General features: G+C 42.2%; 2 protein-coding genes and 1 pseudogene across 3 annotated transcripts; all 3 read left to right on the top strand.

The window, feature by feature from the left end:
• Positions 1-661: 661 nt before the first annotated feature.
• Positions 662-4778, top strand: LOC147147527 (uncharacterized). Its single transcript, XM_086029855.1, has 2 exons — positions 662-928; positions 2325-4778. Exons 1-2 carry the CDS (start codon positions 868-870, stop codon positions 4409-4411), a joined length of 2148 nt encoding a protein of 715 aa, XP_085885981.1. The 5' UTR covers positions 662-867; the 3' UTR covers positions 4412-4778.
• Positions 4779-5654: 876 nt separating this feature from the next.
• LOC147147526 (uncharacterized) lies at positions 5655-8966 on the top strand (annotated as a pseudogene). The gene is made up of 2 exons (XR_015086722.1): positions 5655-5829; positions 7623-8966. The product of XR_015086722.1 is annotated as an uncharacterized LOC147147526 (transcript).
• A 1726-nt stretch (positions 8967-10692) lies between these two features.
• On the top strand, positions 10693-17537 carry LOC147147525 (uncharacterized). Its single transcript, XM_086030238.1, has 4 exons — positions 10693-11363; positions 12088-12513; positions 16296-17294; positions 17452-17537. Exons 1-4 carry the CDS (start codon positions 11291-11293, stop codon positions 17535-17537), a joined length of 1584 nt encoding a protein of 527 aa, XP_085886364.1. The 5' UTR covers positions 10693-11290.
• The last annotated feature ends 1658 nt before the right edge of the window (positions 17538-19195 follow it).

The following is a 19195-nucleotide window of genomic DNA, read 5'->3' as shown; positions in this document are numbered from 1 at the left end:
AGCTTTCGAGAGAATGTTTTACCACAAGTTGAGCAACTATGGGGTTTTTCTCCAGTGTGTATTCTCATGTGTGGTGTCATGTTACAAAATACACTCTATATGTATGGCAACCGGGAAAATGGATAGCAGCCAACCAGCACGCACTATTTAAAAACATATCTACAGAGTCAGAAACTGTTTATCAAGAGACTCCATCCGGCCATAATTCCAGCAAACAACGGTTATACAACGTCCCACGGTGCAACACTTCAACACAACGAAAAACAACTAACTTGTGCCGCAACCACAGATATAAAACGACAGCGCGCTGTAGCAGCGCCGCACGGCGGCCATGTTGGTAGCGGTGACACTCTCATCAAAGGTAATTCATGGACGTTGAAATTATGAAGTTGTAACTTGCTCAATCTTAAAACGATTTTCATTAGGGTTATTGTTGTTGTCAAAACACGTGCTGTCAACAAAGAACGTTTGAAACTAAAGCTTTTTTTAAAGCCCGTGAAAGGTTATTTCCAGCACCGTATGCAGCACAGTGTGCATACGTGACACATAACACTTACAGCTCAAGAAAATTTATTCAGATTCAGCAATTTCATGACGCATTACATAAAGTTCTTTCTAAGCTCTTCTCAGAGGTGTCACCAATACCGCCGCTTGATGGCAGCCGTGCGATACCTTGGATGCTAACCTGCCGTTAAGCCACCATCGAAGAAATAAGAAAAAGGCAGAAGTTAGCGTGACTACAAAATTAGACAAAAACGGAGGAAAGGCAACGGCGACCAAGTGAATTCCAGTCGAAAACAACACCAAAGAATTGAAGTAGGAGGAGCGGTACCGACTTAAAACGTATTCAAACTGGTCAACAGAACAATGGCGTCGTGCGAGCGACAAGGAGAACAACTGCATGCTGTTGGCGAGAATCACATCCAAGGTCTGTCCACATGTCCACTGCTTTTCTACTTTCCATTTAATTAATAAATGTACCCATAAGCATAAAAAAATGACAGGAATAAAACGAATGCATGTGGATACTCGTGGTGGCTCGGTAATTAGGTAAAACATTTCCAAGACGTAAAGCTGGGCCCTTTTTGTGGACGGACGTAGGACGACAAGTCTTTTAACTCATTCAATGCCAGACATTTACAGACCCTCTTTTACCCTAACGTTTGAAAAATATTTAAAAATATACACATAAATTCCTGGGATTAAATGGCTGGACTGTGAAAAGACAAATAAATATCTCCTTGGCAGTGAATGAGTTAAATAAATATTGATTGATTTACTCATTCAATCCCAAGATTTATAAATATGTCCTTGGCACTGAATGAGTTAAAAAGGACGGACTAACATGGAGTAAGATAGATGTTAAAAAGACATGCGTGATTAACGATTCGTATCCGTAATAGTAATAATTTGTGTTTTAATTATTTCCATGTGAGTACAAATCAAATCTGAGCGTTTTATTTTTTTTTCTTGTGAGTACGAATCAAAATTGGGAGTGTGAAATATTTCCTTGTGAATACAAATCAAAAATGTGTGAGTGATTTTTTTTTCTTGTGAGTACGAATCAAAATTGGGGGTGTGAAATGTTTCCTTGTGAATACAAATCAAAAATGTGTGAGTGCATTGTTTTGTCAGTATAACTCTCGCTTCCATGACTACAAATGGTCACTACGCACAAATTGCCAGCTGAGCATACGAAAAACATTTGTGAGGCGACGAATCACAACGTGTAAATTAAGATGATGTCATGCAGGCGCCCAAAGGGAGCTAGTCGCGCCGCGAGTCCTCCACCCGCGCATGCGTAGAGAAGAAAACAGAGATGGCCATCATGAGCACCTCGGAGTCGGATAGCTTCCGAGTTCAGGGAACACCCAGGATCGTAAGCATGTCTTGAAATGAAATGAAGTTAAAAAAAAATAGTTCCATATAGATTTCAACAGACACTGAAGTCTTCCAAATTAAAATGTCAAAATGATAGAAAAGTTAAACTTTCACGTGTCTTTGTTTTAATTTCAACAGAGTTTTAAATTAATTTATTATTGTCCATCAGATTTTTTAAAAAAGGCCAAGGCCTATATTTGTCAAGCTGGACCGAATATTGGCGCCGATATTCGGTCTGTCCCTGGAGATTTGAATAATGCCCAACATTTTAAGATACAATCATATCTGCAGGCTCAGCGAGCACTTAATTCGGACACTCGCAAACCCACCCAAAATGCAGACCTCATCATTTCAGCCTCATTGGCAATTAATTAAGTAAGAAAACTGGTGATATGTTAAACACTCATTTCAGCCACTGTAACTGACTTGTTTCTCTCCTGCAGGCGGCCAGCAGCTGATTGGTCATCAGGAAGCGCTTCTCTCTCTGTCGCAGGGAGGGAGCTCCAGTTTGGAGGAGGAGGATCCACAGCCCACCCACCTTAAAGTGGAAGAAGAGGATACAGAGACCCTCCAAATTAAAGGGGAATTGAAGGATCTACAGTTCCCTCGTGTTAAGGAGGAAGGGGAGGAGCCACAGCCCCCCCTTGTTAAGGAGGAAGAGGAGAAGGCTGACGTCAGCATGTTGCCCCTGACTAGTGTCTCTGTAAAAAACAAAGACGACGATAAAGAAACCCCAGAGCGGTCACAGCGTAATCGTTGTGGCAGTCCAAGTGGAGACCAGCGTGGAGGACAACCACCAGATGACTTCTTAGCTCCACGGTCAGACAGCGGCGACACGGACGAATCTTTGAGGAGCGACACAGACTGTGAAGGTGACAACAAAGAGTGGGAATGCTCCGAGGAAGAAACTTCACCCAAAAAGTGTTTAACCAACTCAGTTTGTGTCAACGGCGTTGCTAAAAAACGACATACAATCGGGCACACGAGAACACACGCTGGAGAAAAACCTGTTACTTGTTCAACTTGTGGTAAAACATTCTCGCGGCAGACAAACATGAGAAAGCACATGAGAACACACACAGGAGAAAAACCCTTTTGCTGCTCAGTGTGTAGTAAAACATTCAGTCGAAAGGAGCACGCGTCATCACACATGAAAACACATATGGATGGAAAACATTTTTGTTGCTCTGTTTGTGGTCTAACATTCTCTCGAAAGTCAGACATGGTAAAACACCTGAAAACACATCCTGAAGAGAAAACTGTTAGTTGTTCAACTTGTGGTAAAACATTCTCTCAGCAGACCAACATGGTAAAACACATGAGAACACACACCGGGGAAAAACCCTTCTGTTGCTCGGTTTGTGGTAAAGCATTCTCTCGGAAGGAGCATGTGCCATTGCACATGAGAACACACACAGGAGAAAAACCCTTTTGTTGTTCTGTTTGCGGTAAATTATTCTCTCGAAAGGAGCATATGTCATCACACATGGCAACACACACCGGCGAAAAGCCCTTTAGTTGCTCCGTTTGTGGGAAAACCTTCTCTCAAAAGTCAGACATGGTAAAACACACAATCGTACACTCTGAGGAAAAAAACTTTTGTTGCGCAACATGTGGTAAAACATTCTCTCGCAAACTATCTCTACGAGTACACATGAGGACACACACTGGAGAAAAACCTGTTAGTTGCTCAATTTGTGGTAAAACATTTGCTCAAAAGTCACAGAAGGCAAAACACATGATAACCCACACAGGAGAAAAACCCTTTGGTTGCTCAGTTTGTGGTAAAACATTCTCTCGAAAGGAGCATATGTCATCGCACATGGCAATGCATACAGGCGTAAAACCTTTTGGTTGCTCAGTTTGTGGGAAAACATTCCCTCAAAAGTCAAGCTTGGTGAAACACATGAAAACACACGCAGGTGAAAAACCCTTTTGTTGCTCTACTTGTGGCAAGGAATTCTCTCGTCAATTCTACCTAATAATACACATGCGAGCACACACTGGAGAAAAACCCTTTCATTGCCTAACTTGTGGTAAAGCGTTCACTTGCAAAAAATACCTCGCAGTACACATGGCAACACACACAGAAGACAAAGCCTTCAGTTGCTCAATTTGTGGTAAAACCCTCTTTCATAAATCAAGTCTAGCATTACACATGAAAATACATACAGGAGAAAAACCCTTTTGTTGCACTATTTGTAGTAAAACGTTCAACCAAAAACCAGACATGGTGTCACACATGAGAACACACACTGGAGAAAGACCCTTTTCTTGCTCCTTGTGCTCTAAAACATTTGCTCGAAAGAAAAACATGGTGTCACACATGAGATTACACGCTGGAGAAAAACCCTTCAGTTGCATAACTTGTGGTAAAGCATTCGCTCAAAAGACAAACTTGGTAAGGCACGTGAGAACACACACGGGAGAAAAACCCTTTAGCTGTTCATGGTGTGATAAAAGATTCTCTCGAAAGCCAGACATGGTGTCACACATGAGAAAACACACTGGAGAAAACCACTCTCTTTGACGACACGTGTCGGGTCAACCCCGTTTCTGAAAATGGTCGGCATACTGGGATGGCGTTAAAGTGGAACGGAAGCAACTATAAGAGCAAATGAATAAGTGGTTAGCGAGGAAATATAAAACACAGCCACACACAAGACAGTCCCAAAACTGGACACGTTTTCGCATACGTCAGCCAGGATGAGGGGCCTGGAAGGTTCAAAGTATATTCATGTACGAAATATTTCAAATATCAGCAGTGTTTGCTTGCACAGTAGGGTGCTGAGTTTGAATTCGACTGCACAGTTATGCACATATGTTCCCAAAATTACATCTTACTTCTTGTAATGTGTCATTCTATAAATAAACAGTTACCACATTAACGCACTATATATTACAACAGCATCATCGTTCCAGGACGTGGTGAGTAAACCAAAACAAAAACGTAAAATGGCTGTAAATGTTTTGTCTCTTGGAACTAGTCACATAGAGAAAATATCAAGACAATATTAGTGTTGGTTTGTGTTTGGTTTGTCTGAATGTTCCCGAGAGGAGATGGCAGTGGTTGGCAACTTCATCCGTCATCATCAAGTGGAGAAAAGAAGGCAAAAGGTTTCCAAGAAGTGGAAGTCACTCCTATATTGCTGGGCAGCATGATTTTTTCACTTAGGGGTGTTCTCACTTTTGTTGCCAGCAGCTTAGATTTGAGTGGCTGCGTGGTGGTGAGTTACTTTAAGGATGCCATAAATTTACCACCGTTATACAAAAAAGCTTCATTTGACAGACTGGATTGGAGTGAAGTCTGCCCGCTGGACTGTTAATGGAGATTCTCTTACCAAGTTAAATTGTTTATCCTTAAGTTTTTGTAATTTCTTGATTGTTGTACTTTAAATATGCACATTTTGCTCTGGTTTATTTGGCCATTATTTCATTCCGAAAGGACTTTTAAATACATGAGTTTATGGTCATGAGTAATGAAAACCTTCAAGAAGTAAAAGAAAAATAATCTTTGTCATACCATGCATGCATACATGCCTGTTCATGAAATTTGACCTCCCCCTTTAACTCATCGCAATAGTGAAGAGAGCAAACAACTAAAAATATGTGAATTATGATCAGAACTTAATACAATACATTCATCCCAACGTTTCAACTTCTTTCCCGGTTCCTCACTCGAAGCGTCTTCAATTACCGCCGCAGGATGGCAGCCGTGTGTTACCGTGGGTGCTCACCTGCTGTAAAAATGCCACCGAAGGAGAAAAAGCTGCGAGGTGGCGTGGCTGTAAAGCGACGCAAAAACGGACTGAAAAGACGACAGAAGCAGGTGAAATCCAGTGGAATAAGTTGAACTAGTTGGTTCGGTCACGACCTACAACATATTTGAACTCTTCAACAAAACAATGGCGTCGTGCGAGCGACGAGGACAACAACTGGAAGCTGTTGGTGAGAATCCTATCGTGTTGTACAGCCAATGTCTACCTGGCCACGTCCCCTGCTCTTCTGCGTTTCACATGTTCAATACAGAATCAAATAAACGGAGTAATATGCATAGAAAAAATAACTAATACAACGGGGAATAAAAGACAACGCAAGTGGATAGTCGTGTATGCAACCATTAGGTCAAAACTTTCCACGTTTCACATGTGTCTTACGTTCCTGTTACACTAAAAGTTAACTAATCTATCACACAATGACAACATTGTTTTGTTCGAGAAATTGTCATCTGCATGGCAGTATAGTAACATTGTTCAATCAATATCCGTCCTCGTGTCTGCCCGCGCGCTGGTCTTCTGTGTGCCACATTTTCAATAATGACTTAAATAAGGGCAGTAATGCGCACAGTACAATAACAGTAAGACAATTACGAATAAAATACAATGCAAATGGATATTTGTGTTTGATCAGCCATTAGATAAAAAGTAACCAAGACGTTCTAGCACTAACACAAAACTTTTAAAATTGTCCTGTTGCTGTCGTAAAAGAGTTATATACATATCCTTTTGCTTCTGAAGCAGTTCGTTCACCTGTGTCAGCGACACAAGCTCCTCATCAGCTTTGCCCTCCGCTTTTCTCGGTGGCATTTTGTGTCTCTCGGTTTTGTTGCTAGCTTCACCGTTGGAGGCTCGGTCCTGGGCGTCGCTGGTAGCAGTGGTGGTTTGGCTAGCAACTAGTTTCGGTGCTGGCAGCTGGTGGTGGGGCTAGCAGCTAGTGCCAGACCCAAGGGTCGACCGGGGTCACATTGTCTAGAGTTGGCCATGACCTGTCCCAAGTACACTGGAAATCCTACTTTTTATGAGAAATGATCCAATTTCGTGTTTGTTTTTAATGAAGACCCACAATTGAGGTAAAGAAGCTTCATTTACAGTGCTCTAGCAATTACAAGAGAAAACTACAATGCATAACGATAAGCGAATATCAATAAGCAACGGCGAAATCAACACCTGAACCTTCCTCTGACAGCCTGCAAGGGGGGGGGGGTTCTGTGCACATCACTTGCAGACGATATTTTACATCATCATCTAAGTTTCATCACTTAATCCGGGAGTCAAACTCATGGCCGGAGGATACAGACGCAAACCCCAATATAGTGAATAAAAAAATGCCGGGAGCGATTTCAAAACCACAGACCTCCTGTCTTCCGCACACATTTTCCGCCAATTTAATTGAAATGATAACTTGCCTGAAAGCCACTGGTGGCGAACTCTGTGTGCATAGGCATACCCGGAAGTGTCTGCGCGTCTTCCCGTTTGCGAGAGCACAAAATACAAAGTTCAAAGCTAAAGCTGTCACTGCCCGGTTCAACAATGCTGATATTTGGGAATTGATGATTTTCATAAAAGCAAAAGAAATTAGGGGTCGCTGATGATGGTGTAGCGGTACACCGGCCTGAGTTGTGTGCTGGCACCGTGGAATCGGTTCCCACTCAGTGGCTGTGTCTGTGTGTGTGTGTGCCCTGCGACTGGCTGGCGACTGGCCAGTTCAGGGTGTGGTCCGCCTTTCGCCCACAGTCAGCTGGGATAAGCTCCAGCACCTCCCCGCGACTCTGTACAGGATAAGCGGTGTGTAAGATGACACGAGACGCAAAAGAAATTCGACTATATCTGACTGAGGCTGTCCACCATTATGTCATTAGGTTTCCTAATCTACCACACAATGGCAATTATGTTTTGTTAGCAAAATCGGCACCTGGATGGCAGTAGTTATAGTAACATAACTGACTTTTTTGTGTCGTGCAGGCGCCCAGCGCCTGAGTGGCCATCAGGAAGAGCTTCCCACTCCGCCACATGGGTTGAGCTCCACTTTGGAGCAAGAGGATCCACATCCCGCCCACCTTAAAGACGAAGAAGAGGATTCACAGCCCATCCATGTTAAAGAAGAAGACCATCGACAGTCCTTTCATGTCAAAGAGGAAGAGGAGGATTCACAGCCCTTCCACATGAAAGAGGAAGAGGAGGAGGGTAACATCAGCATGTTGCCACTAATTGTTGTCTCTGTGAAAAGCGAAGATGACGAACACAAGCCACCCGAGTGGTCACAGCTTCATCATGACAGCCCAAGGGGAGACCAAAGTGGAGAACCACCACCAGACGACCTCTTAGCTCCACGGTCACACAGCGACCGCACGGAAGAACCTGGGAGGAGCGACACAGACTGTGAAGGTGATGAGAAACATTTGAAATGCTCCAAGGAGGAGACAATTCTTGGCAATACTAACACTTCACAAATGTTTAAAAAATGTTTTTCCAGCTCAGTTTGTGACAAAAGCGTTGCTAAAAAACAACATCCAGCTGTGCACACAAAAACACACACTGAAGAAAAACCCTTTTGTTGCTCATTTTGTGGTAAAACATTCTCTCGGAAGCCACGCATGCTAAAACACATGACAACACACACCGGAGAAAAAAATGTTAGTTGTTCAACTTGTGGTAAAACATTCTCTCAGCAGACCAACATGGTAAAGCACATGAGAATACACACCGGGGAAAAACCCTTCAGTTGCTCAGTTTGTGGTAAAACCTTTTCTCGGAAGGAGAGTGTGTCAATGCACATGAGAACACATACTGGAGAAAAACCCTTTTCTTGCACAGTTTGTGGCAAAACATTCTCTCAAAAGGGGCATATGTCATCCCACATGACAATACATACAGGTGAAAAACCTTTTTGTTGCTCAGTTTGTGGGAAAACGTTCTCTCAAAAGTCAGACATGGGAAAACACATGACAACACATACTAAAGAAAAAAACTTTTGTTGCACAACTTGTGGTAAATCATTTGCTCGCAAACTATCCCTACAAGTACACATGAGAACACACACCGGAGAAAAACCTATAAGTTGCTCAACTTGTGGAAAAACATTCTCTCAAAAGGCAGATGTAGTGAAACACATGAGAACACACACAGGAGAAAAACCCTTTGGTTGCTTAGTTTGTGGTAAAACCTTCTCTCAAAAGGAGCACATGTCAACACACATGACAATGCATACAGGTGTAAAACCCTTTGGTTGCTCCGTTTGTGGGAAAACGTTCCCTCAAAAGTCACACTTGGTAAAACACATGAGAACGCACAGTGGAGAAAAACCCTTCAGTTGCTTAACTTGTGGTAAAGCTTTCTCTCTTGAAATATACCTAGTAATACATATGAGAACACACACAGGAGAAAGACCCTTTCTTTGCTTAACGTGTGGTAAAACATTCTCCCGGAAGCAACATCTGGAAGCGCACATGAGAATACACACTGGAGAAAAACCCTTCAGTTGCTCAACTTGCAGGAAAACCTTCTCTCATGATTCAAGCCTCCTATTACACATGAAAATACACACAGGAGAAAAAGCCTATCGTTGCACAATTTGTGCTAAAACATTCTCTCAAAAGCCAACCATGGAAAGACACATGAAGACACACACTGGAGAAAGACCGTTTTGTTGCTCATTGTGCGATAAAACATTCTCTAGAAGGCCAAGTATGGCAAGGCACATGAGAACACACACAGGAGAAAAACCCTTCAGTTGCTCAGTTTGCGGCACGGCATTCTCTCGAAAGACAAACATGGTGTCACACATGAGAACTCACACAGGAGAAAACCTCTCCCTTTGACCACACGTGTCGGGTCAACCCCGTTTCTGAAAATGGTCGGCATACTGGGATGGCCTTAAAGCGGAAAGGAAGCAACTATACACGGGACAGTCCCAAAACTGGACACAAATTCATGTTTTCGCATACTTCAGCCAGGATGAGGGCCTCGAAGGTTCAAAGTATAATTTCATGCTCAGCGTATGAACTATTTCAAATATTTGCAGTGTTTGCTTGCACAGTAGAGTGCTGAGTTTTGAAAGTGTACAGTTATGCACATATGTTCTCAAAATGACATGATCTGCCTTTGTCTTTCTGTACGTAAATTGTCACTGCTTTAATGTGCAATACAGTATCAGTCAAAGGTTTGCAAACATGCAAGTAAGTGGTTTTTTTTCCATTATATAAAATTTCCCTTCTTTGTAGATTAATACTTTAGTCATCGACATTATGAAGAAATATTGATGTAAAATTACGATGCTTTAAAGTAGCCACTGTTTGCCCAGATGACAGCTTTGCACATCTTGGTATTTTCTCAGTCAGCTTTGTGATGTGGATGATGCTTTATGACCTGGAACGACTCTCAGTTCACGGCTGTGCATTATCAGGAGTTAATTGCTTGAGGTTCTTGACCTCTTCATTTGTTTGAGACCATCTGAATTGGAAAGTGTCTCCAAACTTTTGACTTGTACTGCATATTAGAAAAACAATATAGTTCTAAGGCATGTTGAATAAATGAAAACTAAAATTAAAAAATTATAAAAGCAAGCTGTAAATGTTTTGTCACTTGAAACTTGTAATAGCACATTTAGTAAAAATATAAAAACAAATATTAATGTTGTCTTTCTGATGATTTGTGTTTGTTTTGTCTGAGTGGCAAATGTTCCTGACAAAATATCCAGAATGTTCCTGAGAGGAGACGTCATGCAAACGTCATCATCAAGTGGAGAAAACAAGGCAAAAGGTTTACGCGAAGTGGACGTCCCTCCAATATTGCTCGGCAGCATGACTTTTTCACTTAGGGGTGTACTCACTTTTGTTGCCAGAATCTTACACTTTATGATGATGTGTATGCCAGTTTAGACTTTATGATGATGTGTATGCCAGGTTGGGCAGTACAGAACATGAGAAAGATCGTGGGGACTGCATATAACATATTCTTGCAAAGAAAATTTGGGGGTTGGCTTCCCCTTGAACAAATGTATAATTAAATTAACATAAGTATATGATTTCCTTATTATACTTTTAACATTGAAGGTCCGCTGATAGTGTAGTGGTACACACGCCTGAGTTGTGTGCGGGCAGCGTGGGATTGATTCCCGCTCAGTGACAGTGTCTATGTGTGCCCTGCGACTGGCTGGCGACCAGTTCGGGGTGTAGTCTGCCTTCGCCCATTGACGGCTGGGATAGGCTCCAGCAACTCCCCGCGACCCTATATAGGATAAGCGGTTTGGAAGATGACATGACTTTTAACATTGCCCAAATCCAAATAGTCTTTTTAACTAATGAATATTCCTAGGGGAAAAGGCACAAACAACCTTGAAGCCCAGGAAAAATTCATTCAGATGTATCAATTTCATGACATATCAAGTTTTTTGTTGTTGTTTTTTTTTGTCCTTGTTTTGACTTAAATTTTCTCCAATACCGCCGCAAGATGGCAGCCGTGAGATAGCGTGGTGCCGCAAAGCCACCATCGAAGAAGAAAGAAGCGGAAGTTGGCGTGGCAAAATCAAGGGAAAAAGACGACAGCGACAAGTTGAAATCCCGTGGAAAATCAAAAAGTTGAACTAGTTGTAGCGATAGCAACTCAACATATTTGTACTGTTCAGAAGAACAATGGCGTCGTGCAAGCGACAAGGAGAACAACTGGAAGCTGCTGGCCAGAATCACATCATGTTGTACATCCAAGGTCTGTCAAACATGCCCACTGCTATTCTGTTTTTTTTGTTTACATTTTCATTAATGAATCAATCAAGTAAAGGGAATAACATGCATAGTAAAATATCAGGAATAAAATGAATGCATTTGTTTAGGTCAGGTTTGCTCAGCGATTAGGGCAAACGTTTCCAAGACTTTTTCCACAATATATATTTTTAATTATTTCCTTTCCTTCCACTTAAATGCCATTAAATATTGACTACTTTAACCTTATGTAGCATGTATTAAAAATATATTCGGAGAACGTTATTATAGTTTTAAAAATTGACAGTTACTTAAAACAACGTAAGTACCACCCGAAATGCGCATGGCTTTCCTAATGTGACCATTATTCATTCATTCACGTCGGACCTTTTCGATTGAAGCCTGCTGTTTGACTCATGATTCAACGGACCGCTTACAGTGCGGCTTTTTTGTCTACGATTTTGGCACAGAGTAATCTCGTGGCCAGAACACCATACTTACTGGAGGTGGAACACATGCAAATTGCAACACACGCACGTCCGAGTCCCTCGGATCGCATTCTGCTGCATTCCCTCCGATTATTGGCCTTAGGGCTACATTCACTTGCCGCAGGTGCATAGGAAATCCTTCTATTGTCGCCCCACAGAACACATCAACACATGTCGCTTCAGTCACAATGTTGCTTTGTAGTTGGAGTAACAAAATTGCCATGTGACTTGTGTGTCCTGCAGATGGCGAGCAGGCGATTGATTGTCAGGAAGCGTTTCCCCCTCAGCTGCAGGGGTTGAGCTCCACTTCGAAGCGAGAGGATCCACAGCACCCCCACGTCAAAGAGGATGAAGATGATCTACAGTCGCCCTACGTTAAAGTGCAAGCAGAGGATCTGCAGCACCTTCAAATTAAAGAGGAAGAGGAAGATCCACCGTTCCCCCTCATTAAAGAGGAAGAGGAGGAGGCTGACATTGCCAAACTGCCACTGACTGTTGTTCTAGTGAAGAGTGAAGATGACGAAGATGAACCATTCGAGTGGTCACAGCTTCATCATGACAGCCCAAGTGGGGACCACTGTGGAGGACCACCAGCACACGACCTCTTGGCTCCACTGACAGACAGCGACGACATGGAACAAGCTTTGAGAAGCGACGCAGATTGTGAAGGTGACGGCAAACAGCTGAATTGCTTTGAAAAAGAAACAATTGGCAACATGGAAACTTCACAAATGCTTACAAAATGCTTTAGCCACGCAGTTTGTGCTAAAAAACAACAGACTGGAGAAAACCCCTTTCGTTGCTCAGTTTGCGGTACAACATTGTCTCGAAAAAGAAGTCTGGAAAAGCACATGCGAAAACACACAGGGGAAAAACCCTTTAGTTGCTCAACATGTGGTAAAACATTCTCTCACAAGGAAACTATGGTGACACACATGAGATCACACACTGGAGGAAACCCGTTTCGTTGCTCAGTTTGTGCTAAAGCATTCTCTCGAAAGGAACATGTGGAATTACACATGAGAACACACACCGGAGAAAAACCCTTTTGTTGTTCAATTTGTCGTAAAAGATTCACGCTGAAGCCAAACATGGAAAAACACATGAGGACACACACAGGAGAAAAACCATTTTGTTGCCCGTTGTGTGATAAAACATTTTCTCATAAATCACATGTGGTATTACACATGAGAATACACACAGGAGAAAAACCCTTTAGTTGCTCAATTTGTAGTAAAACATTCACACAAAAGCCAAGTATGGTAAGACACATGAGAACCCACACAGGAGAAAGACCCTTTCATTGCTCATTGTGCGCTAAAACGTTCTCTCACAAGTCACACATGGTGTTACACATGAGAATGCACACGGGAGAAAAACCTTTTAGTTGCTCAACGTGTGGTCAAACATTCTCTCGAAAGCCTAACATGGTGACACACATGAGGTTACACACTGGAGAAAAACCCTTCAGTTGCTCAACTTGTGGTAAAACATTCTCTCGAAAGCTAAACATGGTATCGCACATGAGAACGCACACGTGAGAAAAAACACTTTTAGTTGCTCAGTTAGTGGCGGAGAGCTATGCTCATGTGACCCTCTTCAACAACACACATGGACACACAAAAAATGTCATCTTGTGGCTTCTTAGAGCGTTATAGGAAGAACCCAGAAATATGGGAATAGGTTCGTTTTTTTGGCAAATAGCCGAGGACAGATTTCACAGCAAGAAATGTGACACTAACAGTGAATAAGATGGGCTGTTGTGGTTTTGGGGTTACCAACATGGTGCCCGCCGGCCCCCAAGAAACACGAGTAGCCTGAGGCCCGGTTTTGAAAAGAGCTTACCACCAACGACGGGACATTGTGATTTCTTCGGAACATCGTAGAAGTGGCCATGCAGAGATTGATAGAAATACATTGTTGCAAATTGATGTTTGTCTGCTTACTACCTTGTGACTTATTGTGAGAAACAATTATCATGTTCATTGTCATTTAGTAACATGATTAAAAGCCATTTGGGCAAATTTGGGATTTCAGAAGCGTGTCCCAATCTTGTAGGTTTTTGCATTAATATTTGCCCAAGAAAAATACTAGATTTTACCCAATCAGGTTTTTTGTGGCTGATCAACATCCATTAAGTTTAAATTAAACCGATCATTGATCCGATTCCGATCACAAAATGTGTGTTGAAATAACATGTCAGTTAATGCACATACTTGCAATAAAAGCATTCTCAAGCATTTTTTCTCAGGTAGAAATCCACACATTATTGACATCAGTTGGCTCCATGAGTGACTTGGGGAAGACAATTGTATGTTTTCTGGTCTCACCTGCACACTTTCTTCCAATGTTACTGGTTATTTTAAAGGGTGTTCCAAAAGTCTTGGGCACATTTTTACATTGAATATCTCGGAAACTATTAAGAATATAAAAACGCATCCGGTAAATTCAGAAATCTTGTTATCTCAATTTTTACATGGAATGTTCAAAGATGTTCAATGTCAGCACCATTGGTCACACGACACACATCGAGCCGATAGTCAAATTCTTGCCAAACGCCTCCCAGCATTGCATTGTCAATGGTTGCAACAGCTTCTGTTATTCATGCCTTCAGCTCATCCACGTCTCTTGTAATAGGGGGCACATACACCAATCCTTTCACAAATTCCCACAAAAAGAAATCGCATGGTGTGAGATCTGGGTGGCCAGGACATGAGATCGTGATCATTCTGCCCAAACCGTCCAATCCATCTGTCTGGCAGTGTTATGTTCAGAAACGGTCTAACCCTGAGGCTCCTGGGCACAAGAACCCATCCGTTATGAATTTACCATGCCATCTCACTATGGACTTTCTCTCTGGTGGCTCCTTTCCGAATTTTCCGCGAAATGCACGTTGAACAACAGTCCATGATTCAGTTTTTGCAAATTCAAGCACACAAAACGCCTTTTCTGGTTGAGTGAACGCCATTAATGGGTCTGAAAAGAAATTTAAAAAATCAATAGCCTTACAAAAAACTTAATGTAATTAGCTTAAAAATGGCACAACTTTTATCTTACTTTATCCATTCATTGTTAAGGAGATATGGGGACTTCAAATGTGCCCAAGACTTTTGGAACACCCTGTACAGTATATTGCGTTGTTGTCTATCTGCAAATAAATATTTTAATGATAATTTTAACATGATATTTTTTGTCTTACATGATTTTCACGTTTTTCATGCTTTAATGCCAATATACTGATGTTAAAACGTGGCAACTTTCATGTAATAACGTGATATGAAATTTTCTGGTGTGGCAGCAATTTGTTTTCGTACAAAAAATTTTTTTCTCCCTATTCGTTTTATTTTGTTGCTCATGTTCTGTGCATCATGAAATAATTGTATCTGTGATTGCACTTTAATTGTACATTTGATTATTTATTTAACAATATTACACTTATACTACTACACTATAATACTACACACTTTTGGTAGTGGAGGTTGCAAATACGGTACTGTAATAAGCCTTCATTTGTCTTTCTTTCTCGGCGCTCTTCTTGCAGTGTCCGCAAAACCACCGCCAGAGGGCAACCTTGTGTTACCGTGAACGTCCACCAGCTCGAAAGTCACTATCGAAGGAAACAAAATGGCGGCGTATTCTCATGATGACACAAAAACGCAGTAAGACGATGTGACGGCGAGCAGGGGAACTCTAGTTGAATTTATTAAAAAATAAACAGAAGCCGTTATCTTAGGTAATACCGCGATTTAAATTGTCGAATTGAACAATGGCGTCGTACGAGCGACTAAGCAATCAACTGGAAGCTGTTGGCAAGAACCATATCGTGTTGCACATCCAAGGTCGGGTCACATGTCTATTTTTAACGGTTTCATTCATTAATTCAGCAAATGGACTCTCAGTGAAGAGACTACCATTGCTAGTAAAATAACATTCGGAATCGGGTTACCGACTCATATTTGCAATAATTACGTGTCAGCCGTATTTTTTAAAGACGTTGTCTGTGTTCCTCATAACTGGTTGTACGTTGCATGAAACAACGAATGCATGGCAAGAATCACTGAATTAAAGTTAAATGTGTATAAACTATCGATGTGTGGTGCTGAAGGTAAGGAGACGCGGGAGGTGTATCACAAAAGACTTTACTGAACATGTCTCCCAAGGGAAAACAGGAAACCAAACCAATAACAAAACGGACGTTGTAACTACAAAAACACCTCGTAAAACAAGTTATCATCAATCTGATGGTTTTGCAGCCAAATTACTCATAGGGTGGAGCTGTTCTCTTGTCCATGGATCACTGAGGTTATGAAGGTTATAAAACGATGCAAAATGTTGACTGTGCAAGGAAAGTTTCCCACTGCAACACACAATGACAATGTTGTTTTGATAGAAAAACGGTCGAATGTTTGGCAGTAGTTATTGAAACGTAACCGACTGTTTGTGTCCTATAGACATCCAGCAGCTGATTGGTTGTCAGGAAGAGCTTCCCCCTGAGTCACAGGGGGTGAGCTCCAGTTTGGAGCCAGAGGATCCACAGCCACCTCACGTCAAAGAAGAACAAGAGGGTCAGCGGACTTTCCAAATGAAAGAGGAAGAGAAAGAGCCACAGTCCTCTCACGTGAAGGATGAAGAGGAGGAGGCTGACATCAGCATGTTGCCGCTGCTTGTTGTCTCCGTGAAAAGTGAAGATGACCAAGCTGAACTCTTCGATCAGTCACAGCTTCATCATGGCAGTCCAAGTGGAGACCACTGTGGAGGACCACCGCCAGACAGCCTCTTTGCACCACTGGTACGCAGTGATGGTGATGAAAATCCACATACTATTGGACGCACGAGAACGCACTCAGGAGAGAAACCCTTTAGTTGCCCAGTTTGCAGTGCAACATGGTCTCGAAAAGGAAGTCTGGAAAACCACATAAGAACACACACTGGAGAAAACCCCTTTTTATGCTCAACTTGTGGTCAAACATTCTCTCAAAAGTCAAACTTGGAGAGACACATGAGGTCACACACAGGAGAAAAACCCTTTAGTTGCTCAACCTGTGGTCAAACATTCTCTAAAATGGTAAGCTTAGTGACATACATGAAGTCACACACAGGAGAAAAACCTTTTAATTGCTCAACGTGTTGCTCAGAGCTTCAGTTTCTCCCTCAGTCGCAGAGGCTGAGCTCCTGCTTGGAGCAAGGGGATCCACAGCCCACCCACGTGAAGGAGGAAGAAGAGGATACAGAGCTTCCCAATGTGAAGGAGGAAGGGGAGGAGGCTGACATGAGCATGTTGTCACTGACAGTTGTCTCTGTGAAGACCGAAGACGAAGCACGCGAGTGCTCACAGTTTCATCATGGCAGCCCAAGTGGAGACCACTGTGGAGGACAACTACTTGACAACCCTTTAGCTTCGTTGTCAGACAGTGACGATTTGGAACAACGTTTGCGGAGTGACACAGACGGTGAACGTGACGACAAACAATCAAAATTTTCTGAGAAGGCCGCAATCCTTGGGAATGTTAAAAATGAAGACGAAGGTCCACAGCCCCCCCATGTGAAAGAAGAAGAGGAGGAGGCTGATATCATCATGTTACCACAGACTGTTGTGTCTGTGAAAAGTGACAATGACAAAGCAGAACCACCCGGAGGGCCACAGCTTCTTCATGACAGTCCAAGTGGAGACCAAAGTGGAGGACCACCACTAGCTGACCTCTCTGCCCCACTGTCAGATAGCGATGACATGGAAGAACCTTTGAGGAGTGACGCAGACTGTGAAGGTGATGATAAACAGTCGAAATGCTCAGATGGGGAGACAACTCTTGGCAATGAGGAAACTTCACAAATGTTGCAAGAATGTTTAACCGGCTCAGTTTGTGTCAAAAACATTGCTAAAAATCAACATACTACTGGGCACACAAGAACACACTCAGGAGAGAAACCCTTTAGTTGCTCAGTTTGCAGTGCAACGTGGTCTCGAAAAGGAAGTCTGGAAAACCACATGAGAACACACACTGGAGAAAAACCCTTTTTATGCTCAACTTGTGGTCAGACTTTCTCTCGAAAGGAAAACATGGTGTCGCACATGAGGTTACACACCGGGGAAAAACCCTTTAGTTGCTCAATTTGTGATCAAACATTCTCTCGAAAGTCAAACTTGGAGAGACACCTGATATCACACAAAAGAGAAATGACAGGAGAAAAACCCTTTAGTTGCGCAACTTGCGGTAAGTTATTCTCTCAAAAACGTCAACTGGTAGCACACCAGACGGCACATACAGGCGAAAAACCCTTTAATTGCTCAACGTGTGGTCAAACATTCTCTCGAAGGACAAACCTGGAGAGACACATGAAATCACACACAGGAGAAAAACCTTTTAATTGTGCAATATGTTGCAAAACATTCCCTCGAAAGCGAAACTTGGAGAGACACATGAGATCACATACGGGAGAGAAACCTTTTAGTTGCTCAACTTGTGGTAAAAAATTATCTGGAAAGCCAAGCTTGCTGACACACATGAGGTCGCACACAGGAGAAAAACCCTTTAGTTGCTCAACTTGTGGCCAAACATTCTCTCGCAAAGGCAACATGGAAGCACACATGAAATTACACGCTGGAGAAAAACCCTTTAGTTGTTCAATTTGTTGTAAAACCGTATCTCGAAAGTCAAACTTGGAGAGACACATAAGATCACATATCGGAGAAAAGGACTCAAGTTGCTCAACTTGTGGTCAAACGTTCTCCCGAAAGTCAGACATGGTGACACACATGAGAACACACACGAGTTGAGCAAGCGGTAAGTAAGCCGGGGTTCACTGCACTCATTTGATTATGTTATGGCTTAACCTAGAAAATTATTACCAACATGGTTGCCCGCAAGGACTACAAGTAGCTTGAGGGCCTGTTCTAAAAAGAGCTTACCAATAGTGAGAGAGACATTATGACTTCCTGGGAATGTTGTACAAGTTCATTTGAAAATGTAAAAATCACGTGAAATTCAAGCCTCTTGCATTATCATTCTGCTGCAGCCACACCTTTGATGCCCTGTGTCTTTGTACATATTCAAATCGTTACGTCGTTGTTGGGTGTATTTGATCTTATTTTACTGTTCTATCTCTATTTTCACAAGTCTTGGTTCGGGCTAACCAGGGACCTCGGATATCGTATTTCATGCCATATCATGTTGGAATTTCTGTTGGGATGACCAAAAAAAAAAATCCTTGGATCTTTGTAATCTTGAATTTTGAGGGAAGTAAAATTCCTTGAAAAATTCATTTTAACAATAACTCGAAAAGACAAAGCGTACACTCAATGAAACAAGAAGAGTAGAAGAAAAACAGTGTGATTGACCTCTATTAATAGAAG

The sequence above is a fragment of the Filicampus tigris genome, chromosome 5 (genome assembly GCF_054856515.1).
Source record: "Filicampus tigris isolate MCC_2025a chromosome 5, RoL_Ftig_1.0, whole genome shotgun sequence".
Lineage (NCBI taxonomy): Eukaryota > Metazoa > Chordata > Actinopteri > Syngnathiformes > Syngnathidae > Filicampus > Filicampus tigris.
The sequence above is the reverse complement of the archived record's forward strand: the minus strand, read 5'-3'. Positions and strand labels throughout refer to the sequence as shown.